The sequence below is a fragment of the Trachemys scripta genome, chromosome 5 (genome assembly GCF_013100865.1).
Source record: "Trachemys scripta elegans isolate TJP31775 chromosome 5, CAS_Tse_1.0, whole genome shotgun sequence".
Classification (NCBI taxonomy): domain Eukaryota; kingdom Metazoa; phylum Chordata; order Testudines; family Emydidae; genus Trachemys; species Trachemys scripta.
Genome location: NC_048302.1, coordinates 13,551,875 through 13,572,691, shown reverse-complemented (window position 1 = coordinate 13,572,691; position 20,817 = coordinate 13,551,875). Strand labels below are relative to the sequence as shown.

Sequence of the window (20,817 nt, the reverse complement as noted above, 5' to 3'; positions counted from 1 at the left end):
GTTTTGGTTGCTCAATTTGAGACAACTTAAAGGGTCCTGATTTTCAGGGGATAGGTGCTCAGCACTTTCTGAATATCAGGCCCTTAAAGAAGTCTCAAATTGGGAATCCAAAAAACACTAGCCACTTTTGAAAATATAAACCCGTACTTCCATTTGTTTTTTTAAAAAAAACAGTCTCCTACTGTGTAAAAAGCTATACAGCAAGGGGATAAGCAAAATACCTCCACTATTTTTCCCTCCCAAACAAATGATTTTAAATTCGCCAACACTGATTAAATAGCATACCTCTTCTATTTCTTTTATATATATATATATATAAACCTTTTTCTAATACAGGAGGCAGAATTTTGAGAGACACATAAGAGTTTGCAATTTACAGAAGCATAACAGTACACGAAAATGCATTTGTTTTACATTAAGGCTGAGGGAACTACCGTCTGATTTTTATGGGACACGAGGAAAACAAACAGTTTCGCAACTGCTTCAAAGTCTATAGCACTTTATGAATGCATTCCAATTTTAGTGCCTTGTTAGCAAATAGGTTGTCCAATTATTCTTGAAGAGGTAAAGTTGGCTGTGCATACTATATAATTTAACATTAACATGAAATATTAGATCTTCACTTAGAATTTATTTTACAAACTTAAATGCCTGCAACAATTTTGATTGACAAAACCTGTAGCAAAAAATATGTCTATTTCCATTAAATTTCTTGCACTGGAATGAAATTTGCCATTTTGTTTCATTTATGAAACACTCTCTCAATAAAGTCTTTAGTTAAATTAATAAAATTGACATCTCTCCTGTAAATATCCATTTTCAGGTTTCCTGTCCAAAGGACCTCCTATAAACTGTCATGCCTGTGCTCCACGAGCAAAAAAATAAAAACAAAAAACACCCCAAACCCTCTAACCCTATTTATTTAACCCATGTCACAATTTTATAGGTTGTGATATAGTTTGTGGAGGATGTGGTTGGTAAATATGGGGTGCTCTTAGAAACACAGTAATATGTTGCTTATTAAGGAAAATGAATAAATGGAACAGCTCACTAAAAACAACGCTATATGTATATGTAGGGTCCAGTCCCCTTTGGTGCTAAATTAAATGATATAATCCAACCAGAGGGGACTGACTTCCCTGTCTGCTCCCCCTGCCCCAAAAGTCTGAGACACAGCTATCTCATCCTACTCTTCATAGTTAATTCACAAAGTCAGTTCAATTACCCTCTCCTCTCCAGCGTTTAATAGTCTCATCATACTTAGCTGAGTTCCCTTGCCTTTTGTTCTAAAAGACAAGGCAAATACAAATACAAAGCACCATCTCACTGAAAAGAGCTTTTCTTTCTTTGCAGTTGCAACTCGCATTCAGTCAAATTCATTTCATACAACGTTCAAGAGTTTCGAAGAAGGTAAAACCTGGCCCTCAGTCTCCATTTCTGTTTTTGCAGCAAACTGAATATAAGAGTTCAGAGTAGCAGCCGTGTTAGTCTGAAGTGGGCAATAGCCCACGAAAGCTTATGCTCTAATAAATTTGTTAGTCTCTAAGGTGCCACAAGTACTCCTGTTCTTTTTGTGAATATAAGAGAGCAATGCATGTAAGATACATTCCCGCAATAATCCATACCACGAAGCCAAACACAGCAAAGCAAATCAATCCACCTTCCATTTTATTGTGTGCTATCTTTTTCCTGAGTGAGGTGTCTAGAACAAACATGCATTAGTGCCGATTTAGCCAATACATTTTCCAGCCTTCAGTTTTTCTGTGGCAGTTTCCCCTATGAAAAATAAGAGCTCAGCCTCAAAAAAATAAAGATAGTTCTCAAATAATTAGAATTTTAGTGATCTTATTAATAAAAGGCAGGCCCAACTTTACTAATGTTCAAGAGCGGCTACTAAAAATCATTAAAAAAAAAAAAGTGTGTCCACCCCCAAAACAGAGTCTGATTATTTATGACTTATTTCACAGTGACAAACTAGAAAGCTGGCCAATTTCTCACTGTACATTAGTTGGACTGACAGGCATGATGTTGTATCAGAAGGAACCTACACTGAGATCCTTACAGTGGGTGCTCTCTTTAAATAAAGTCTGAGTAAAAAAGCTGGATAAGAAAAAGAAATACAGCGTCAACACTAAGGACCCTACCTGAGGTCCTCACTCAGGCAGAACTCCAATTTAATTTAACAAGAATTCTGCCTGAGTGAGGACCTCAGGTAGGGTCCTTAGTGCTCATGCTGTATTTCTCTTTTTCTTAGCCATCATTTTTATTCATAATTGGTTTAAAGAGAAGAGGCACAGTAAGGGGCTCTGGATAGGTTTCCTCTAATGCAATATCATAGCTGAGAGTCTGCATAATATTTGTCAACTAAGAATTTCATTGTAAGTAAGGAACAGAAGAGAAATTCCCACAAACATGGTTCTTTATCACGCGAGTTCAATGCTCATCTATCCATACTGCCTCTATTGGAGAAGTCTAAGCACAGTCCTTTCCCCCCTACCCCATAGTGAATATTGAGACTCCTTCATGGAGTTCAAACTGCCATACAATTTTTGTCCTGTAAACATTTCCCCCCTAATTAGGGGTGGGAAAGTGACCAAGATCCCAATACGATACACAGCTTCTAGATGTGTCTATATAATACTCAAATGAAACCCGATTTATTCTTTCCATTTCAGCACATGAAACAATCCAGTATGCTGAAATTGACAAAGGCCCTTGAATGCCCTCTTGGTATGAAACATTAATTGCACCTTTTTTTATAGTAAGCTTTATAGAGACCTATGCGTAAGTGATTTTGTTTTTCATTTCAGGAGCATGGCATAATAAATTCCTTTATGAGGCTATTTGTGGAAGTCAAAGATCTCATTATATAAAGCAGAGCAGGAACTGGACCAGCCCCTTCACTTCCACTAGTGCAGGGCACTCCGATCCTGCAGACCACTGGGGGGGACGGGAGTGAAACAATGGGGGAGGAGAGAATGGAACCATGTCTCTCTTTTCCCTGAGCCGAAAGCCCCTCTAGTGCCAATCGCCACTCTTCAGTGTCATGCCACTGGTTGAAAACTTGTGTTTGGGGGAGAATGGGCAAGCGCGAGAACACTGATTTAATCAGCACCATCTTATTTTCTGTTTTCCTCAAGGATCTGAACCACTCATCTGGAGGACAAGAGGAAAAGGAGATTCAAAGCAGCAGCTAGTAGGAACACACAGGAGCATGGATTCTGCAGAAGCCACGCTGTCATGCAAATGTTAGGGGGTAGGCGGGAATCATTTCCGGGGTTCTGTTCCTTCGCGGGTCACCCCAAAACAAAGGGACAGATATACTACCTATATCACTGGGACTAAACAATGCTCCCCACAAACCTAATGACAGTAATGTGGTGGAAACTGTGAGTTTGTACCTATCTATATCTACGGAGCACCACAATGGGGCACAATTTGGCCCTTTACAATTAATGTAAGGCAATGGATAGCCATGCTCCGGTTGCTTTGTACCACAATAGCATTTGTAGTTTTGTAGCCTTCAACGAAGTATATGCATCCCACTGCCAGCTGCTTGCTCAACCAATGGAACAACAGTTACCCTAGCAGAAGCCTCTGTCTAGTAAGCTAGCCAACTCTGTAGCTGTAATTCACCATGAGAGCAAGGACAGAAGCAATCATATGGACAGGACTCAAGTGTTTTTAACCACTCACCACAGGGTTAGTCTGAGTCCTATCTACACTATCGTCTCTATTGTTGCTCCCATCCAGTGAAGAATTCTAACTAGAAAGCTTGCTAGAATACACAAGGCCTTTATCCTGATGCTTCAATACACTAACACATTTATTTCAATTTCATTTTGGGTCTTCCTTGCTCCAACATGCTCCCAAGACTGCAGGCATTTTAATTTCATCATATCATTTAACTCTGCTTTCAGAGCAACCATCTGTACTTGTTTACTTTATTTTAACCCACATTTGAGCCTTTTGGCATCACTAGCATCTTCTGTGTGAGACATCACTGCTTTTTTCTATAAGAGTAATTAAACTGCAGTCTGATTAATGCTGTCAAGAGTTCTAGCTCAAAACTCCTTTAAGAATAAGAAATACAAGGGCCAAATACTATAAGCCTTGGTGCTAGTGCCTTCAACTCCCATTGAAGTTAAATAATTTTAAAAGGCTCACTACTTCTCCTACTCGGGGCTTGTCTACACATGAAGTTATTCAGGAATAGCTGTTCCTGAATAACTCCATGTGTGGACACACTCAGTCCAGAATAAGGGTGCCATGTTCCTGTTTAGCAATGGCTAAGCCCTGGTCTACACTGGGGGGTGGGAAATCGATCTAAGATACACAACTTCAGCTACGAGAATAGCGTAGTTGAAGTCGATGTATTTAGGTCAACTTACCGCGGCGTCTTCACGGCGCTGAGTCGACTGCCGCTCCCCCGTCGACTCCGCTTGCGGGGAGAGCGCTCAGGGATCGATTTATCGCGTCTAATCTAGACGCGATAAATTGACCCCTGGTAGATCAATTGTTACCCACCGATCCGGCAGGTAGTGTAGACCTGCCCTAAGTTAAACAGGAACAAGGCACCCTTATATTGGGCTGAGATTGTCCACCCATAGAGTTATTCAGGAATAGCTTTCCTGAATAACTCCATGTGAAGACAGCCCTTACATTTGAGGCCTGAAAGAAAGAACAGCTCAACCAGGTACTAAAATTCATTGTTAAGTCTATTCTGTCTTACCAAAGACAAGACAACATAACAAAATTACCCTGGATTTGTCTTGCTAACACACAAAATGGAACGGCTGGGTTTTTACAAGTTCATAAAACAAAATGTCTACGATTAAAAAAAAGAGCATTAACTTCTGGCCTTAAGTCATGTTACTGTGGGAAGAAAAGAACAGAATGCATTTAAAGTGGAAGCAAGGATCTCCGGTTTCCAGACTTAACTATTTCCTTTTATATGTTGGCTTTTACAACTAATGTCATTTACACTTATTTTTTATTTGTACTCATTTTTATTTAAATTTTTACTGTTTAGTTATAAACCAATGAAACCAGAAATGTGTAATGAAAATAGCTATAAGCTCTTTAATCATACCAGTGAAAACGATGCTGCTCTAACAACTATATTCTTTGGAACAGGCCATTTCTAACTTTCTATTTCAAGGAAATTAAACTCTGCAAAATATACTGTGCAGAGACTGCTCCTGTCTCCAAGACAACTCTCTGGAAGCTCTTTGCATAGATGAAAGGAGACCTGAGTTAAATTCCTGGTCTCATTCACTAGGTCAGAAAGGCTGAGAATTTTGTGAATGCACCAAACACAGCTTTGGAGAAAGGGAAATGTTTTGTATTATCAACAGCAACCTATCCATCTTAAAGAACAGTTTTAAACCATCCAAATATAGTCCCATTTTATCCTCTGCAGCTGGAAGGATTATGGTTGCTAAATGGGTCCTTTTGGGAGAAGGAGGAAAATGGGAACACAAGATTTCTCCATCTCAGGTTCCATCACTCTCGATTTTGAGAACTGAACACAGCTGTCATCACTTCTCTAGCTCCTCTCAAACATCTCAATTATTTATTAAACTGGAAAACATCACAACTGCTTGTGTGGAAAAGAGGTGTGACATCGAACAATAGGTCAGACCAGATTAATGGACAATTTAAGATAGTAACACTGCAGAGAGTCTTTTACGCTTTCTCTTTGAGACAGGCCACCTTGTCTGAAAGGTGGGCTGGAAGTACTGTGCTGTTGTTATTTGGAAGTACTGCAATGCAGCTTTACCCTTTACTGCAGTTTGTAATTATGTTATCACTCACAAGATTTAAATTTAACAGTTCTTTTTTTAATAATGAGCAGGTCTACACGACACGGCGGTAAAAATCCCAGCAAGCTCCCAGAGTCTTGTCTGAACTAGCTTTCCTACCTGTGGAGCTGCATTAGTGTTAGCAACACTGGGAAATGTTTCAGGAAAAGAAAGCCTAGCATAGACAAAACCTCAATGCTACCCTAGTAAGGACCGGTGTTACGTAGTGAGACTCAGCAGAACATACTCTTCTTTAAGCAGGATTCTCGCACCGGAGACTAGGAGAATTCAGGAGAAGAGCTCTGAATTTCTATGCAGGGTCCTAGATCTTGTCACCCTGTTACAGGGAGCACTGTCACTTTCTAAGCATCCAAATGATGGGCCCTCTCCTGGCGCTCCACATGGAAGAGATTCTGTGGGGTTTCAGGATACGGCTAGGGGCAGAGCAGAGGGCTGGACACCAATCACACAGTCTCCTGCTGATCATTTGGACTACTGCACAGAAGCCTGAGTGAGAGTTACTTAGGTTTGGAGTTTCACTAATTGCTTCTGGATCCCCACAACAGCAGCTGCTTAGTAGCCTCCGGGGAAACAGCTGCAAGGCTCATACAGGAGCTCTGCAGCAAATGTGCATCAGAGAAGAGAGGACAAGCAATGATTAGTGTGGAGCTCTCCATATATCTGGGATCCATAGGGATTGGGGCAGGCTTTGTTCCCTACAAACTCCTCGAGTCCCAAATTCCACACAGTTTTCAATTATCTCTCTGTTCCCTTGAAATTCCCCAGTCTGCCTTCTGTACCCACCTGTTGTCTCTCGTCTTGTATTTAGATTGTAAGTTCCTTGGGTCATCTTTGTGTTGTGAGTTTGTACAGTACCTAGCACAACGAGGCCCTGATGAGGGTTCCTCGGCACCACTACAATACAAATGTGTTTCCCAGGTCATTGACCCCTCTGTGCCCCTTCTCCAGAGGAACTCACAATCTGACCCATACTTTGTACAAGACATGGTAAACTGTTCTGAGTGCTGACCTAAGATTTTAGAAGAACTGTTGAACGTAAAGGGAATTTTCAACTTCTATGAAACTTGCAATATGTCTCACGAGGAAAATGTTCATGGAACTTCAGTTTCAAATATTAAGATGAGGATCAAATCCTGGCTGAGATGCAGAACCCTCTAATTAGACTTTGCAAGATTCTTGATCCTTGAAACACTACCAGAAAAAGCTTCAGGAATTAGGAAGCTTGTAAATTTCATTTTGCTGGCATCAGTACACAATACAAAGCAGAGTCAGGCAGGGCAGACAGCTAAGGAGAAAGGGGAAAAAATAGAGAGGGGGGAGAAAGAGGGAGTGTCTTGAGGAGAGAAACAAGTACAGAACAGAAACACAGAACCCAGAGCAGGAAAGGTAGCAGACGAAGAGATAAGGAAAGCAACATTCAAAAGGGAGGGAGGAAATGAAAGATTATAAAGATACTATAGCACGAGAAATCAGGTTTAAGAAACATGCAGTATTCAATATACAAATGTACTATATCCTGTGGCAGACATTATCCAAAACTAATGAACTTTTTTAAAATGTGGTCATACAGATAGGACTTCAAATGCAATAAAAAGCCTATACAACTTATTAAGATATATGCAGCAAGTACTTCTGGATCTGCCTATACAAATAGGCAGAACATTTTTACACCAACAGAAAACACCCTGGAGATTAAAACTAAGAAAAAGCAAAATGATCAGTGACCCGGAAAATCAAAATATGAATTATTGTGAGCTTGTTCTACTGTGGAGGAACTGAAAAAGTTCAAGTGCAAAATCTTAAATGGCATGATACTGAAGTATTAAAATTAAGCACCACTCCTAATAATCTGTCTGGAATAGAGGCTCCAGTAATATTTGAGTTTTATCCCATGCTTTCGTTTAGCATTACTGTCCATTACAAGATGGTGGCAAATTGTCATGCATCACAAGACTATTTCTGACAACTTTCATTTCTCGGTGTGTTAGGCATAGCTTGCTTTCCTAATTTTTTAAAATAGGAAAACTCTTATATTAGCAGAGGTTTAATGATTTACAGGAACTGCTCTAACTTAAATCATTCAACAGCACAATGTATTTAGTTAACTGGTTAGTGAACCACATTCCTAAAAAGCTACAAAACATACAGGTTACCAAGGGCATACTGTGTATCTTTCAGTAAATTATTAACTACTGCACTAAATAATAAAGGGAAGTACATGAATTATTTGCTAAAAAATTCTTTGTAGAGCATACCGTTCCTATTCTTGTCTCAATAAGATTCTCGTCTTCTACCACATACTCATGGCCCGCTTTAAAGAGTTCCAGCATTTTTGGAATGTCACGGCCCAGAGAATCTAAATAGAAAAACGAAAAGTGGAAGAAAGTATTAGCGTCCGTACATCTAGTACAACCAAAATGAGAGTTAGGAGTGTTCCCTCTAAAGGTAATCGAGACAAGAAACCATCATCCTCCTTGACGCACCTGCAAGATGCTGAGGACAGAGTCAGGGCCCCCAGTGGACCCCTATTCTATACCTTTACATCCCTAGGTTAGACTGAGTTGTTTTAGGAGCCTATGTACTTTTAATCACTAATTACTACACATGAATATTTCTATAACAGGATGTAATTTATCTGCAAGAAATATACCAAGATAGTTTAAGTTGAAAAGCCTGTAGTAGAGCTTTATAAAAATGAAGTCTCTTGCAACACAGCCGCATTACAGCAGTTAGAGACCTGGTTTGGAAAATATATTTCTAAACTGAAATTAAACAGAACAAAACAAAACAAACCTGCATATTTTTAAAATATCACAAGATGATCAAAATATAGTTAGTAAGCGACAGTATTAGACGTTTTAGACAATGTGCTGACTCAATCCAGCCAAGACAGATACATCCAATTCCCCTCAGTAACAAGAAGAGAAAAAAAACAGCTGAGCGGCAAGGGCCTATTTGGCTTATAATGTCACGTGCTTATTTGAAATGTAAACTCTATTTTACCCATGTTTTTTGTTGGCTGTAGCAGAAATCAGGTGTTGCTAAACTAGAAACTGAATAATCTCTGAAGGCCACAATATAGGCTTCAATGTGTTCGAATGCACATCTGTAGAGGTCTGGTACATTTTTGACAGGGCAGTCGTTTGCTCCAAATGTTTAAAGAGCACAGATGTTGTCTACCTGCTTGTAAATACATTGTGCAGACAGTTGTGGGAGGGAAGAAAACACTAAAGATGAGGAAAAGCTCTTGACTGAAACCCTCAGTGCATAACAATGTTAGCAAGAAAAAAAACAAATGCTTGAACAGCAGCAGGATTTTAATTTGGATCATGTTAGAAGTAACAAATTAAGATAATTTGGAAACAAAGGAAGGTCAAAAAACAGAGAAAGATATTTTAAAGAATGATGTTTATTGTTGTGGGAGATCTGATACCAAGAGAGAGAATATTTATAGCATCATGAAGAAACTAATTGTGAAAGAGAAATAGGTTAAAGACAGATGCCATTCAAATGTGGTTAAAAAGTGGGCAAAACATACAAATAACTGGCAAGTTGTGGTGCAAGTGACTACACAAAATTTACGCACATTTTTCACTGTTTTAGTGAAACCATTTTCTCCCACAGAACGTTGCTATAAGCAGAAGTTTATTATAAGCATATTTCAGTTCTTTGCAACATGTATGTTTCAAAGTATGTGACTTTGCATGTATTTCTCTAAGTAGATCTCTCACTAGAAGTGGTTTCTTGCATATGAATAGTTCCCATAAGTTTACGCAAATAGAGCTTGACTCTAAATTCAAATTCATTTAAACTGAAGAACTGGCTCACACTACCAGATTTTTCAAAGATCATATTGGTCTCAAATCACAATCAAACTCGGTAAAGATCCTCTCACCAGTCAGTAAAAGACTTCATTCCAGATATACATTTTACACAGCTTCATTTCCTAAATTAACAGGCTCATTAAATTGTTTCAAGAGAGACCTCCTGCTCAAGGGCTTATTATTTAATATTAATACATTAATGTGATTAAATATTTAATATATATAAAATAATATTTAATGAAAATGCCTTACTTCTGTTAGTCTTTGGAAATTTTTTTCTTAGTTTGTTTTTTAAAGGTAGCAGTTTTGCTATTATTTCAGGAACGGCGATGTAAAAATCTGCATTGATTTCATCATCCAAAATCTGAAATTAAAAAAGTCAGAATAATTATGTGAAAGTTTGCAATATACAGAGAGATAAGTATAAGTAATATTTATTTTTGAGAAAAAATGCTCAGAATTAAAAAAAAAATACCCTCAGGAAAGAAAAAGCCTTCTGTCTCTTGTGTTTCTCAGCCATCAGACTTTAAACATTTGGCAATATGACCAATGCAGCGTCAAAGAGTGCTAGGTTCTATACTAGGGAAGACAAAGTCCCCACTTTAAAGCGTTCTTGGAACCAACTTTATAGTTTTTAGAAAGATCACATTCTTAAAGCCAACCACAAGAGAATGTAAAACGAAGATCTAAATATACTCGCTTGTAAACTTTAGAGAGCAATGGAAAATTACACTCCATAAGTAATTTTTTAAAATTGTAAAAAATAAAATAGGCTTGATTTTCATTGCCAGAAAAGGCTTAAAAAAAAAAAAAAAAAAATACCCAGCAAGCTTCCTTTAAAACAGTGGTTTTCAACCTGGGGTCTGCAGATGATGTCTAAGGGGTCTGCAAAAGATTGCTATTACCATAGAACAGTGGTTTTCAACCTGTGGTCCACGGATCCCTGGGGCTCTGCAGACTATGCACCTCCATTTGAAATTATTTAGGGATCCGCAAATGAAAGGTTGAAAACAACTCCTTTAAAGTGACCAATAGAAAATTAAGGTAAAGGAGGGCAGACCTGTTTTATCTTACATCTTATAATCTATTCCCATTGCTTTTCTTCTTACAACCCCATTCTCCTTCCTTATCAGAGCATTTGTTACATCTACTTACATATCAGTAAACTAGAACGAGTTTAACACCATCCTTTGTCTGACCTCTCAGTTTAGACCACTGAAACTTACAAGGGTAAAGCTTCCCAGCCTTGACAAGAGTTTTTGTAAAGTGAAAAATGCAATTTACACTAATATAAAAAAAAAATACCTTTTCGATTAATTCAGTCCCTCCTGCAAAAGCAGCTCCATTTTCTTTTGCTATTTTAATTTCTTCTGCTTTCTGTAAAAAAAAAAAAACAGCCCAGATAAAACGTATGTACTAGCAACCATTCTGTTATTACTTCAATGTCATCAACAGTAGAATGATTTTGCCAGCACAGCCGTATGCACTGAATGAAAAACCAACTCACTTGTGAGTTAAACATGAAACTATCAGATGAGAACAACTGTTTAAAAACTAGTGAAGTTTAGAGATAGGTGGCTCTGGGGATCTTTAGTGGAAGCTTTCTCTCTAATTCACAAATTTTAATCAGGTCCCAGTAAGGAGTGGCAACAAAATCTTTGCCATGATCTCACCAAATCTAGAGAACAGTGTTACAGTGAGACAGGAAATGGTAACAATTTATGCTGGGTAGTTTTCACTCAGTTTTTTGCTTTCTTTCTCCATGATCAGGATGAAGCAACCAGCCATCTGCTAGATGGAGCCTTATCCTTTAAAGAAAAAGTGAAGAAAGTTTTAGTGCACTAGTAAAGATGATTGTTAATAACTTCCTTGAGGTGAACAAGCTACCATTAAACAAATACTGAAGAAACCTTTACTTGAAAAGTTGTTTGGAAATTACTCATTCATTCTCTACACGTGATCCAATTAGTTTACTTTCAAATCTCAGTACTGAACAGAAACCATCAATATCATCTAGTGATCTGTCAACAGCTTTTAATACCATTGATGAGATATTAATGGCTTGCTTACATGAGCTATTATAAAGTCATGTTTCGTTTTTATAAAAAAAAGAAATTACATAGCTTCACACTTTCTTCTCACAGGGGTCCTGGTGGGTAGATTTTGGGGAAACTACTTGTCCTCCCCCAGGTGCTCACATATGAAGGGTCACAATGAGTTGCATTCTGTCACACTCCTATCCATTATGCAAATCATACACTGAGAGAGAGAAGTTTCTGAGCTGCAGTATCATCAATCTGCTGGGGATACTCAATTCTACATCTTCCATTTAACTCTGATTCTACAAAATCATTTCTTTCCGAGTTATTTGACTTAGGCAGGGACCTTGATGAAAGCAAACTGGATGACAAGTGGAAGCTTTTGTTAGAAGAGAGAGTCAGAAAATAATGGCATGAATATCCAGAACCTCCTAAGAAGGATACACATCATGCCCATCTTTTACTAAAATGGCTCACATATTAGCGGTCCTACTGGAATCATTACTGTCCCTGAATTCTCAGTTGGCAAGCTGGCCCCTAGTGCCTTTCATTATCTATAGATAGCCAGGATGCTGCAGGTATTCTTTTCCAGTACAGGCAATACAACCATGATTCATGTCTCTGTCACTTGATATTAGACTACTCTACTGCATTCTGCTTAGGGCTACCTTTGCAATCTACACTAGGTGGAGCTTGTGGGTAGAATGCTGTTGCTTGTCTGAGTGGTAGCTTGAATATAGAACAGTTGGACTCAAGTTTCTGCAGTGGTTTCCTGCTATCTTCTGGGTGATCATTATCCTTACAACCTTAAATGAGCTGTGATATGGTTGTTGGGAGATTGCTTTTCATTTTATCCCCTGTTAAAGCTATTAAAGGCAGCTGGAAGCCTCTACAGCGGAACTCTCCAGAAGTGGTAGCAGGGCTCTCACATTTGATGAAATTTGCTCCCTTTGGCGATTTTCTACAATGACACTAACAAGCTCCGATGCAAAATATTTATTTGGCTTAAATTTTGGGCTATTTTTGTTATAGCTCATCTTGTGCCTGAAAAAATGGCTACTATTAGACTGCAGCTTAGGTTCTGCCAATGCTTGTGCTGTACCTATTCTGTGGATAAGTGAAGATCTGTGGTACATAGGGCTGTTAATGCAGGACCTTTCATGAGCATTTAAGTACTTTAAATGAAAAGTATCAGCAAAAGTTCTATAAAAGACTTAATAGAAAACTAATATTTTAGAATATGTACATAAGCCAGGCATTTGGCAGTCTTGAAAGAAAGGAGAAAAGGTTTAAGGAGGGCAACTGAAAGATTGAGCATTTGGTATTAAGACAAACCAAATACAGAGGCACAAACTTTATATTATACAAACTGAAGTTTAAATAAATAAAGGTGAAAAATAATTATGGACAAACGGGGAGAATGAGAAAAGCAGCAATGGATTCTAACAAGCAAAAGGACACTTCCTTTAGCCCGCATTAGGTTACAAGAACTCCATTGTGAGTTGCTTCTACCTTGGTACTCAATTCCTCTTAAATTTACAGTACCAGAATATTCTGCTAACAGATAAGTGTACATACACAAGACAGGAGAACCCAAAAAAGTAGGAATAAATATATTAAATTGCTAAGCAACCAGAGCCAAAGGTAGCTCCTGGCCCAAGGAACTTTGTAAAACACTTCGGGATCCTTCCGAACAAAAGGTCCTACACCAGAGGTTCTCAAACTGTGGTCTATGGACCACCAGTGGTCCGCGAGCTCCATTCAGGTGGTCCGCAGATAGTTCCTTCTCAGGTGCGCGCCTGAGCGGCAGCACACAGAACAATGAAGGGCCACCCATCTAATTAGTGGAACCGTGCAGGCATGGCTCCACTAATTAGGTGCATGGACCCTGGAGAAGATGTACATGTAAGGTGAGGTGGTGGCCTTGGGGGGGAGTAAGTGGGAGGGGGCAGTGAGGTGAGAAGAGGGGGTGGGGGGGAATTTGGGACATGCAGGGCTGCGGCGGCCAGAGAAAGAAGCGACTTTCCCCAGCAGCCGGGGAGAGATGGCCCTCCTTCCTAGCCTCAGCTCTGTGGCTGCTGTGGTGGGGGAAGAGACCCACCTCCTTTCCAGCCCCAGCTCGGGGGCTGCTGCAGTGGGGGAGGGGGGGAGAGACACCCCCCCACCCCCCTTCCCAGCCTCAGCTCTGTGGCTGCCATGACGGGGGAGAGAGGGCACATCCATCACATCAGAAAGGTAAAGACTACTGATATTAAAATATGAACTGTGGGCTTTTATTTGTAGAACAAAAAAGTATTTATCATCAAGTTTTTTTTAATATAGCGCTTTTATCCAAAGCACTTTACAATATTTAACTAACGGTACAAACAACATTTGGAAAGATCATTAAGTGGTCCGCTGAGATCCTCAGCAATTTTCAAGTGGCCCTCAAAAAAAAAAGGTTAAGAACAACTGTCCTAAACAAATACAAAAGTGAACCATGTACTAAACATTTGCTGTATACATAAAATATCTGAAACGAAGGACTTTTAAATAACACGTTTACTCACCTCTGTGAATACCATAACTTTATTGATTTCAGTTACAAAAGGATATGGTAGAAGAATGGTGCCGACAAACTGATCCACTTTTTTCTAACAATATAAAAAAAAAAAAAAAAAGGTTGGTGCAAATTTAAAACTATCTTACTGTAGAATATCTAAAGCCTAACTGGAACTTGGTTTATACAAAAGGTTTTTTGGTATATTTTTCCCACTTGTGTGGAGCTGGTCCACTATGTACTAACATTTGTGTTGTAAGTTGACTACAAACTACTGAAATTACAAATGAAGAACAGCTCTACCTACAGATTATTTTTGGTACGTTAAAATAAGCTGTTGACTTGACAACTAGAGAGCCTAAAATGCATTATTTGAAATATGAGAATAGAACGAATCGACACTTTACACACTTCTGTATTTTTGTCCCTCTAGTTCAATTTTATTACTCCCTCAAAACAAGGAAGGTGCCTATGCCATTCCCATACATGCTGCTTTTCCTGTCGTGCTGCCAAAAGGGAAGTGACAACATTCACCAAGGGCAGAAGGAAGTGAAATAAAAACAGGAGGGGAAAAGAGGAAAGAAAATTATTGTCTCTACTCTCCTTCCCGTAAGGAGTGCACCCAGGAACAGTAGGGGATTAGATGTGGATTGCTGTTCAGTACAGCACAATGTGAACAGCACTAGCCGGGGGGGGGGGGGGGGGGGGGAGAGAAAATACAGGATGTTTCCATGACCGGACGCCAACTTTTAAACTATACAAGTCTTCTAAAGGGACTATATGAACACAGATAATCATTATCAAAATGGGTTGTGTCTTGGAATAGGACTTTAACTATACAGCAGTCTTTAAAATATTAGAAGAAGAACAGAAATTGTTGATAACCAGAGGAAACAACATCTGAAGTTCTGAATTTGAAGGATACCATGTACAGTTCTGCCAAAGCACAGTGTCGTCTAGGAAAGACCACTGAATACCTGGCATAAACGTGTCGCAAAATGTGAAAGAGGTTTGGAGGCTGAGCCAGAACAAGATGACAGGAAAGACTCTTCGCCATATTGCATTTCTTTCCCTTACATTTAAGAAAGGTAGTTTCTTAAAATATCTCAACTGCAAATCTGTAGGTACTGTCAACATACCTTCTTCTCTAGCATCATATCCAGAGTGATGTTCGCATATACATGTTGTTTTGGGTAAGTGAAGTCCAATTGCTGAAACTTCTTCAGCATGTCCACAGCCACCTCTGCCTCATAGACTGGCCTTTCATACAACCATGTTAAATACACATCATCCACTGGATTGCTTGCTAACTTTCGTCTGTAAGTGTTCTTTTTTTTTGCTGGCTCTGCATTTGAAGTTTTTTGCTTGGCATCCTTTGAACCTTTTTTTGCAGTTCTTTTGCAAATCAAAATGATAAATATAAGACCATTAACCTTAATGCTTAGTACGTACTTGAATACAAAAGAGTTTGGTTGAAACTGCATCTCAATAAAAAGCAATGTCTTGTGTGGCCAAGTCAACTCATGAAATGTCAATCCCTCAAAACTGCGCTTGACTTCCCACCTGCTCCGCCCACCCATCTACTGTAAACATAGGAGGAAGAGTAAAGACAAATCAGAACCAAAAGGCTATTAATGAAACTGAACCTCAAAGGCTACGAAGCAAGAGATGTTAGATTACCTAGTGACCGACTAGGAGTATGGTCACAGATGGACTTTGCTAGTCATCTTAATGAAGATTTAAATTATCAGAACATAGCGCCTATTACAAAAAATCATAATGATCCCTCTAAACCAATCTGCCTCAGTAATCCAGTAAAAATTCCTAAAGAATTACATGTTACAATGTTATTTTCTTCCTGGCTTCAAGTTTCCTGTGGGATGTAGCTCCCACCTCATCATGGCAACAATCCTGAATATCCTCTCAGAAATCAGAAGCTTTAAAATCAGTTTTTGTGCAATCAGTTTAGTGAAAGAGCACTAATGACTTTGGAATCTGAATTTGTGCTCTGATAATGACTGACTCCCTAGATAAATATCAGAGCAAAATATCTCGGCTTTGGCTCAAAGGTTAATTTAGATAACTGTGTTGGCTTCACCACTGATCTGCCAACGTTAGTGCACAAGTTGCATTCCATTAATGTTACCGCTTATTTTGTATTTAATGGCAAAAAACAAATTGAAATTCCAACTCTGAAGTTGTTGTTTCAGGTATTATGAAATGGACGAGTTCCACTTTTAGAAATTCAAATAAACACTTCCAAAAGCATCAAGATTTTCTTCTAAAAAAGGCAAGTGGGACATTATCCTGGCAATCCTATTCACTCACAGATCTGTAGGAGTTAGTTCCCTACCCCTACTATCCGGAAGCTAGCAAGGTGCATGTGCTTTGTCATCTTTGCCAGTTTCCATTAATTTCCTGTAGGAAGGAATTAATTCAGCGCCATACTGAACAATCCCATATTCTGTGTATATGGGAAAGATATTGTAACCCATTACAGCTAGTACAGTAGAAGCCATTTAAGACTGGCTACCCAAGCAGACCAAATAAATCTCTTTTACCCAATGTGGGTCATAAATGATCAGCCCTCTCCACCCTCCTCCTTACAGCTCTCTGAAACTTCTTTAAGTTTTCTCTACTTTTAAGAATCCCATTTTGGGGAGTCCAGTAGGTTTGGCTATGGTTCTGCAAAGTAAACATTTAACACCTCTTAGGCTCTATAGCAGTGGTTTCCAAACTAGGGGCGCAGCTTGTTCAGAGTAAACCCCTGGCGGGCCGGGCCAGGCTGCTTACCTGCCGCGTCCGCAAGTTCGGCCAATTGCAGCTCTCAGTGGCTGTGGTTCTCCATTCTCAGCCAATGGGAGCTGCAGGAAGCAGCGCGGGCCAAGGGACGTGCTGGCCGCCGGTTCCCGCGGCCCCCATTGGCCTGGAGCAGCGAACTGCGGCCACTAGGAGCTGTGATTGGCCGAAACTGCAGACACGGCAGGTAAACAAACCAGCCCGGCCTGCCAGGGGCTTACCCTGAACAAGCCGCGCCCCTAGTTTGGGAACCACTGCTCTATAATCTATTGAATTTTAAAATTTGTTTTTATTAAGGAAGGGCATTGGTCTATTTTTACGTGAGACTTTGGTTATCACAAAGGAGAGAGAAAGTAGAGTTCTCAAGGACTGTCACATGATCATAACAGAAATCAGAATATTCTCATAGCAGGAAAAAGAGCAGTTTACTCCTAAGCAATTCTTTGCTATCTTTAAAAGTTAAGGTCCTGATTTTTAAAGGTGCTGAGTAACTACAATTCCTGTCAAACTCAATGGGAGCTGTAGCTGCTCAGTACCTCTGGAAAATCAGGCACTAAGTATTTGGGAATAAATACTCTCAAGGTGTTTTGCACCTGATACTCTGCAGTTCATATGACTGTTTTAAAGATCTAAGTTAATGTTGCACAGTTATGTCAGAACACAAAAGTTAAGGTAATATATTTGCAACTCCACTCCTTCATGCATATGCAGTATGGTACAGTCTCCAATCCGGTGGATCACATACTGCTATTCAAACACAACATAATACCAAGCTCTTGTAGAAGATGCTGTACACATATATATGCAAGACTGTAAAAAAATAAAAGTTATGGACTACTCTGTGCATGTCTGACACAGAATACACTAAAATAATTTATATACCCTCTCTTCAGACCCACTACCACCGCAACCATATATTTATCTTAAGATTTTATCCTGTGACCCACCAGCATTGTATCTGAGCACCTTCCACATAAAAACAATCGTAATACTGAAATTTACAACAACAAAGGTCAGCCAAAGTTTAATGGCTAGGCTAAGAGGCAATTGAGAATATATATATATATATATATATATATATATATATAGACACACACACACACACACCCCTCTACCCCGATACAACGCGACCCAATATAACATGAATTCGGATATAAAGCGGTAAAGCAGTGCTCCGGGGGGGCGGGGTTGCGCACTCCGGCGGATCAAAGCAAGTTCGATATAACGCGGTTTCACCTATAACGCAGTAAGATTTTTTTGGCTCCCAAGAACAGCGTTATATCGGGGTAGAGGTGTATGCAATTACAAAGCTATACATATATTCATACAAGTGTTGTATATATTTCATGGTCTTCCCTTCCTGAATCCATTTGAATGTTGCTCATCATCTTATGTTCCAATCCTGCAAACAGCTCTCTGCAGGCAGGCCCCAAATGCCTTCATGACATTATCTAGTTTTCAAGGCTATTGAGAATGGGAGGGTGAAGAGCACGTAAAGGAAGAAATAGATATAGAAGGATGAGCATTAAAAGTATGTTGTCAATTTAAAGTCATACTTCCATTAAACTATACTTCACCTACTTTTTCAAGCAACACTTCACATTACTATCAAGATAGAAATTAGGAGCATTTGACAGTATTTTGTGTATAATAAGTTTTATTGTATTGTCTACATAGTTTTCTTCCTCTCATCTATGTACATCTTTCAAACGACAGATTTTTTAAGAGGAAAACGTGATTGTAAAACTACACCAACTGGCAGGAGAAGCAGGAACTTAAAATGACTATTTTTTATAAACCAACTAGCTTTCATGTTGATATCCTCCCTTTAGTAGTCCATTTGATAACAGCCTCGGTGGTAGGACTGACTAATTCTTACTAGTCTATTTTGTTTTGTAACATTTGTATTTGTTTTACTGTTCATAAGCAAGTACATTGAAAAGTGAATTAAAAAAATAAATACTGTGACTTTAACCAAAAGGTGCCACTTCCAGAAGGACTCTAATACTCCATTAGAGAGGGAAGCAGCATAAGTTGTACTAGTGATACGTGCAACAGCGCCACTTACACCAATATTCAAGACATTATTAATTCTTCTGAATTTTAAAACCCATTTGGGCAACCCATAACTAGACACAGCCTGCTAGAAATACAGTAAACACTCACTTAGCAGCAGCATAGGGTCTAATGGATAGCGGTATGTTTCCGAGGCAGGAAACTACTGAGATCCGTTGATCAATCCTGGGAAAAATATAGCTGGGAAACTGAGCCAGAACTGTTCAAAAATACAACAACAACAAAAAAGAATACATTAAATTCCGTAATATTGCTACTCTAACCAGTTAGCACAGAAAGGCAGGCTTTTTGTTTTGTTTTGAGATAGATTTTGACGTGATCTGGGAAGCTATATTTTACAGATTCCCGTGGCCTGTCGATTCATAACAAAACCTTGGCCGAGGCCTGTGAGCTGCGCCGCTCTGGAGGGAGCCTCCCCCGGGCAGGGTCCCTAGGAAAAGCCCCTTTGAGTCTCTCCCACCCGCTGAAGCGGAGTTGTGCGGAAGGCGTCTCGATCCCACCTGAACACAAGGCAAAACGCGCGTTCTTTGCCGGTCCCCGCCCTGCCTCCAGCCGGCCCGTCTGGCGGGAGCAGACCGGCGGCCCCTCCGCAGGGCCCCGCACCGGGGGGACAATCAGAGCAGGGCAGGAGCGGGGCGGCCCCACGGCTCTCAGCGAGCCCGGACTGGGCCGGCGGCCCCAGCCCTGTTACAGGCGTTGGAGGAAGGGGCGGGGGGGTCCCCGCTCAGCGGCCCCCGGGCTCAGTCCAGCCCCTCCCCCCGCACTCACGTCTCCGCAGGCAGCACCTGCCGGGCGCCGCCATGTTGCCGGGCCGTGTCACACTCAAAGCGAACCGAGCTGCCGCGCGGAGCCGGGGAGGAAGGTTCCGGGGTGTGTGTACCGGTGTCACACCCTTCCCCCTCCGCCGGGGAGAGGGGCGGGGAGAGCAGCCCCCGACCCCGCGGGTGGGGCACGTGGAAGCCGAGTCTGGCCCCCCAGGATTCCAGGACGGTCAATGGGAGCCAAGAGCCCCTGCTGCCCGGGGAAAGGGGGAGCTGGAACTAGGGGTGCTGCTCCCCCCCAGGTGCTGGAACTAGGGGTGCTGCAGCACCCTCTGCTTTGAAGGGGTTTCCACCCTATACAAGGTTTACAGTTTGGTTCAATGGTGCTCAGCACCCCCGTTATACACATTGCTCCTGCACCCCTGTAACCCCCTGTGCCTGGTGACCTGTGCACCTCCCCCCAGTCTCTTGCTCATGCTTGTGCAAGGGCAGGGCCGGGCGTGCAGCTGTGGGTGCCAGGTCTGCCGGCTCCAGAGCAAGGCCAGAGAGATGGCCTGCCCCGGCCCAGCAGGGTCATGGAGAGAGTAGTAGCCTTGGCCCCCAGGCCTCCCTCACGTCACATTGGGATTGTGTTGTTTTTCTGATTGATAAAAACATTGGGATTGCACAAGTGTCTGCTTTGGAGAGAAGGGCTGGTCCTGTGGTTACAGTACTGGATTGGGACCCTGGAAATCAAGGGTTAGGCCCCGGAAGTCCTGTCTGTGGACAATGGGGGAAGGGATAGCTCAGTGGTTTGAGCATTGGCTTGCTAAACCCAAGGTTGTGAGTTCAATCCTTGAGGGGGCCACTTAGGGATCTGGGGCAAAAATCAGTACTTGGTCCTGCTAGTAAAGGCAGGGGGCTGGACTCAATGACCTTTCAAGGTCCCTTCCAGTTCTAGGAGATGGGATATCT

General features: G+C 40.7%; 1 protein-coding gene across 2 annotated transcripts in view; it reads right to left on the bottom strand.

Moving 5' to 3' along the window:
- Nucleotides 1-19,952, bottom strand: part of MRPL1 (mitochondrial ribosomal protein L1) — a 33,581-nt gene extending 13,629 nt beyond the window's left edge. For both annotated transcript variants that reach the window (XM_034771202.1, XM_034771203.1), the window contains exons 1-7: nt 19,871-19,952; nt 19,193-19,301; nt 15,367-15,622; nt 14,238-14,321; nt 10,955-11,026; nt 9,902-10,013; nt 8,081-8,181 (exon numbers count right to left, since the gene is read on the bottom strand). In XM_034771202.1, coding sequence (XP_034627093.1) covers nt 8,081-8,181; nt 9,902-10,013; nt 10,955-11,026; nt 14,238-14,321; nt 15,367-15,622; nt 19,193-19,301; nt 19,871-19,904 — 768 coding nt within the window. In that variant the 5' untranslated portion in view covers nt 19,905-19,952. The remainder of the gene's footprint in view (nt 1-8,080; nt 8,182-9,901; nt 10,014-10,954; nt 11,027-14,237; nt 14,322-15,366; nt 15,623-19,192; nt 19,302-19,870) is intronic.
- Nucleotides 19,953-20,817: the final 865 nt, after the last annotated feature.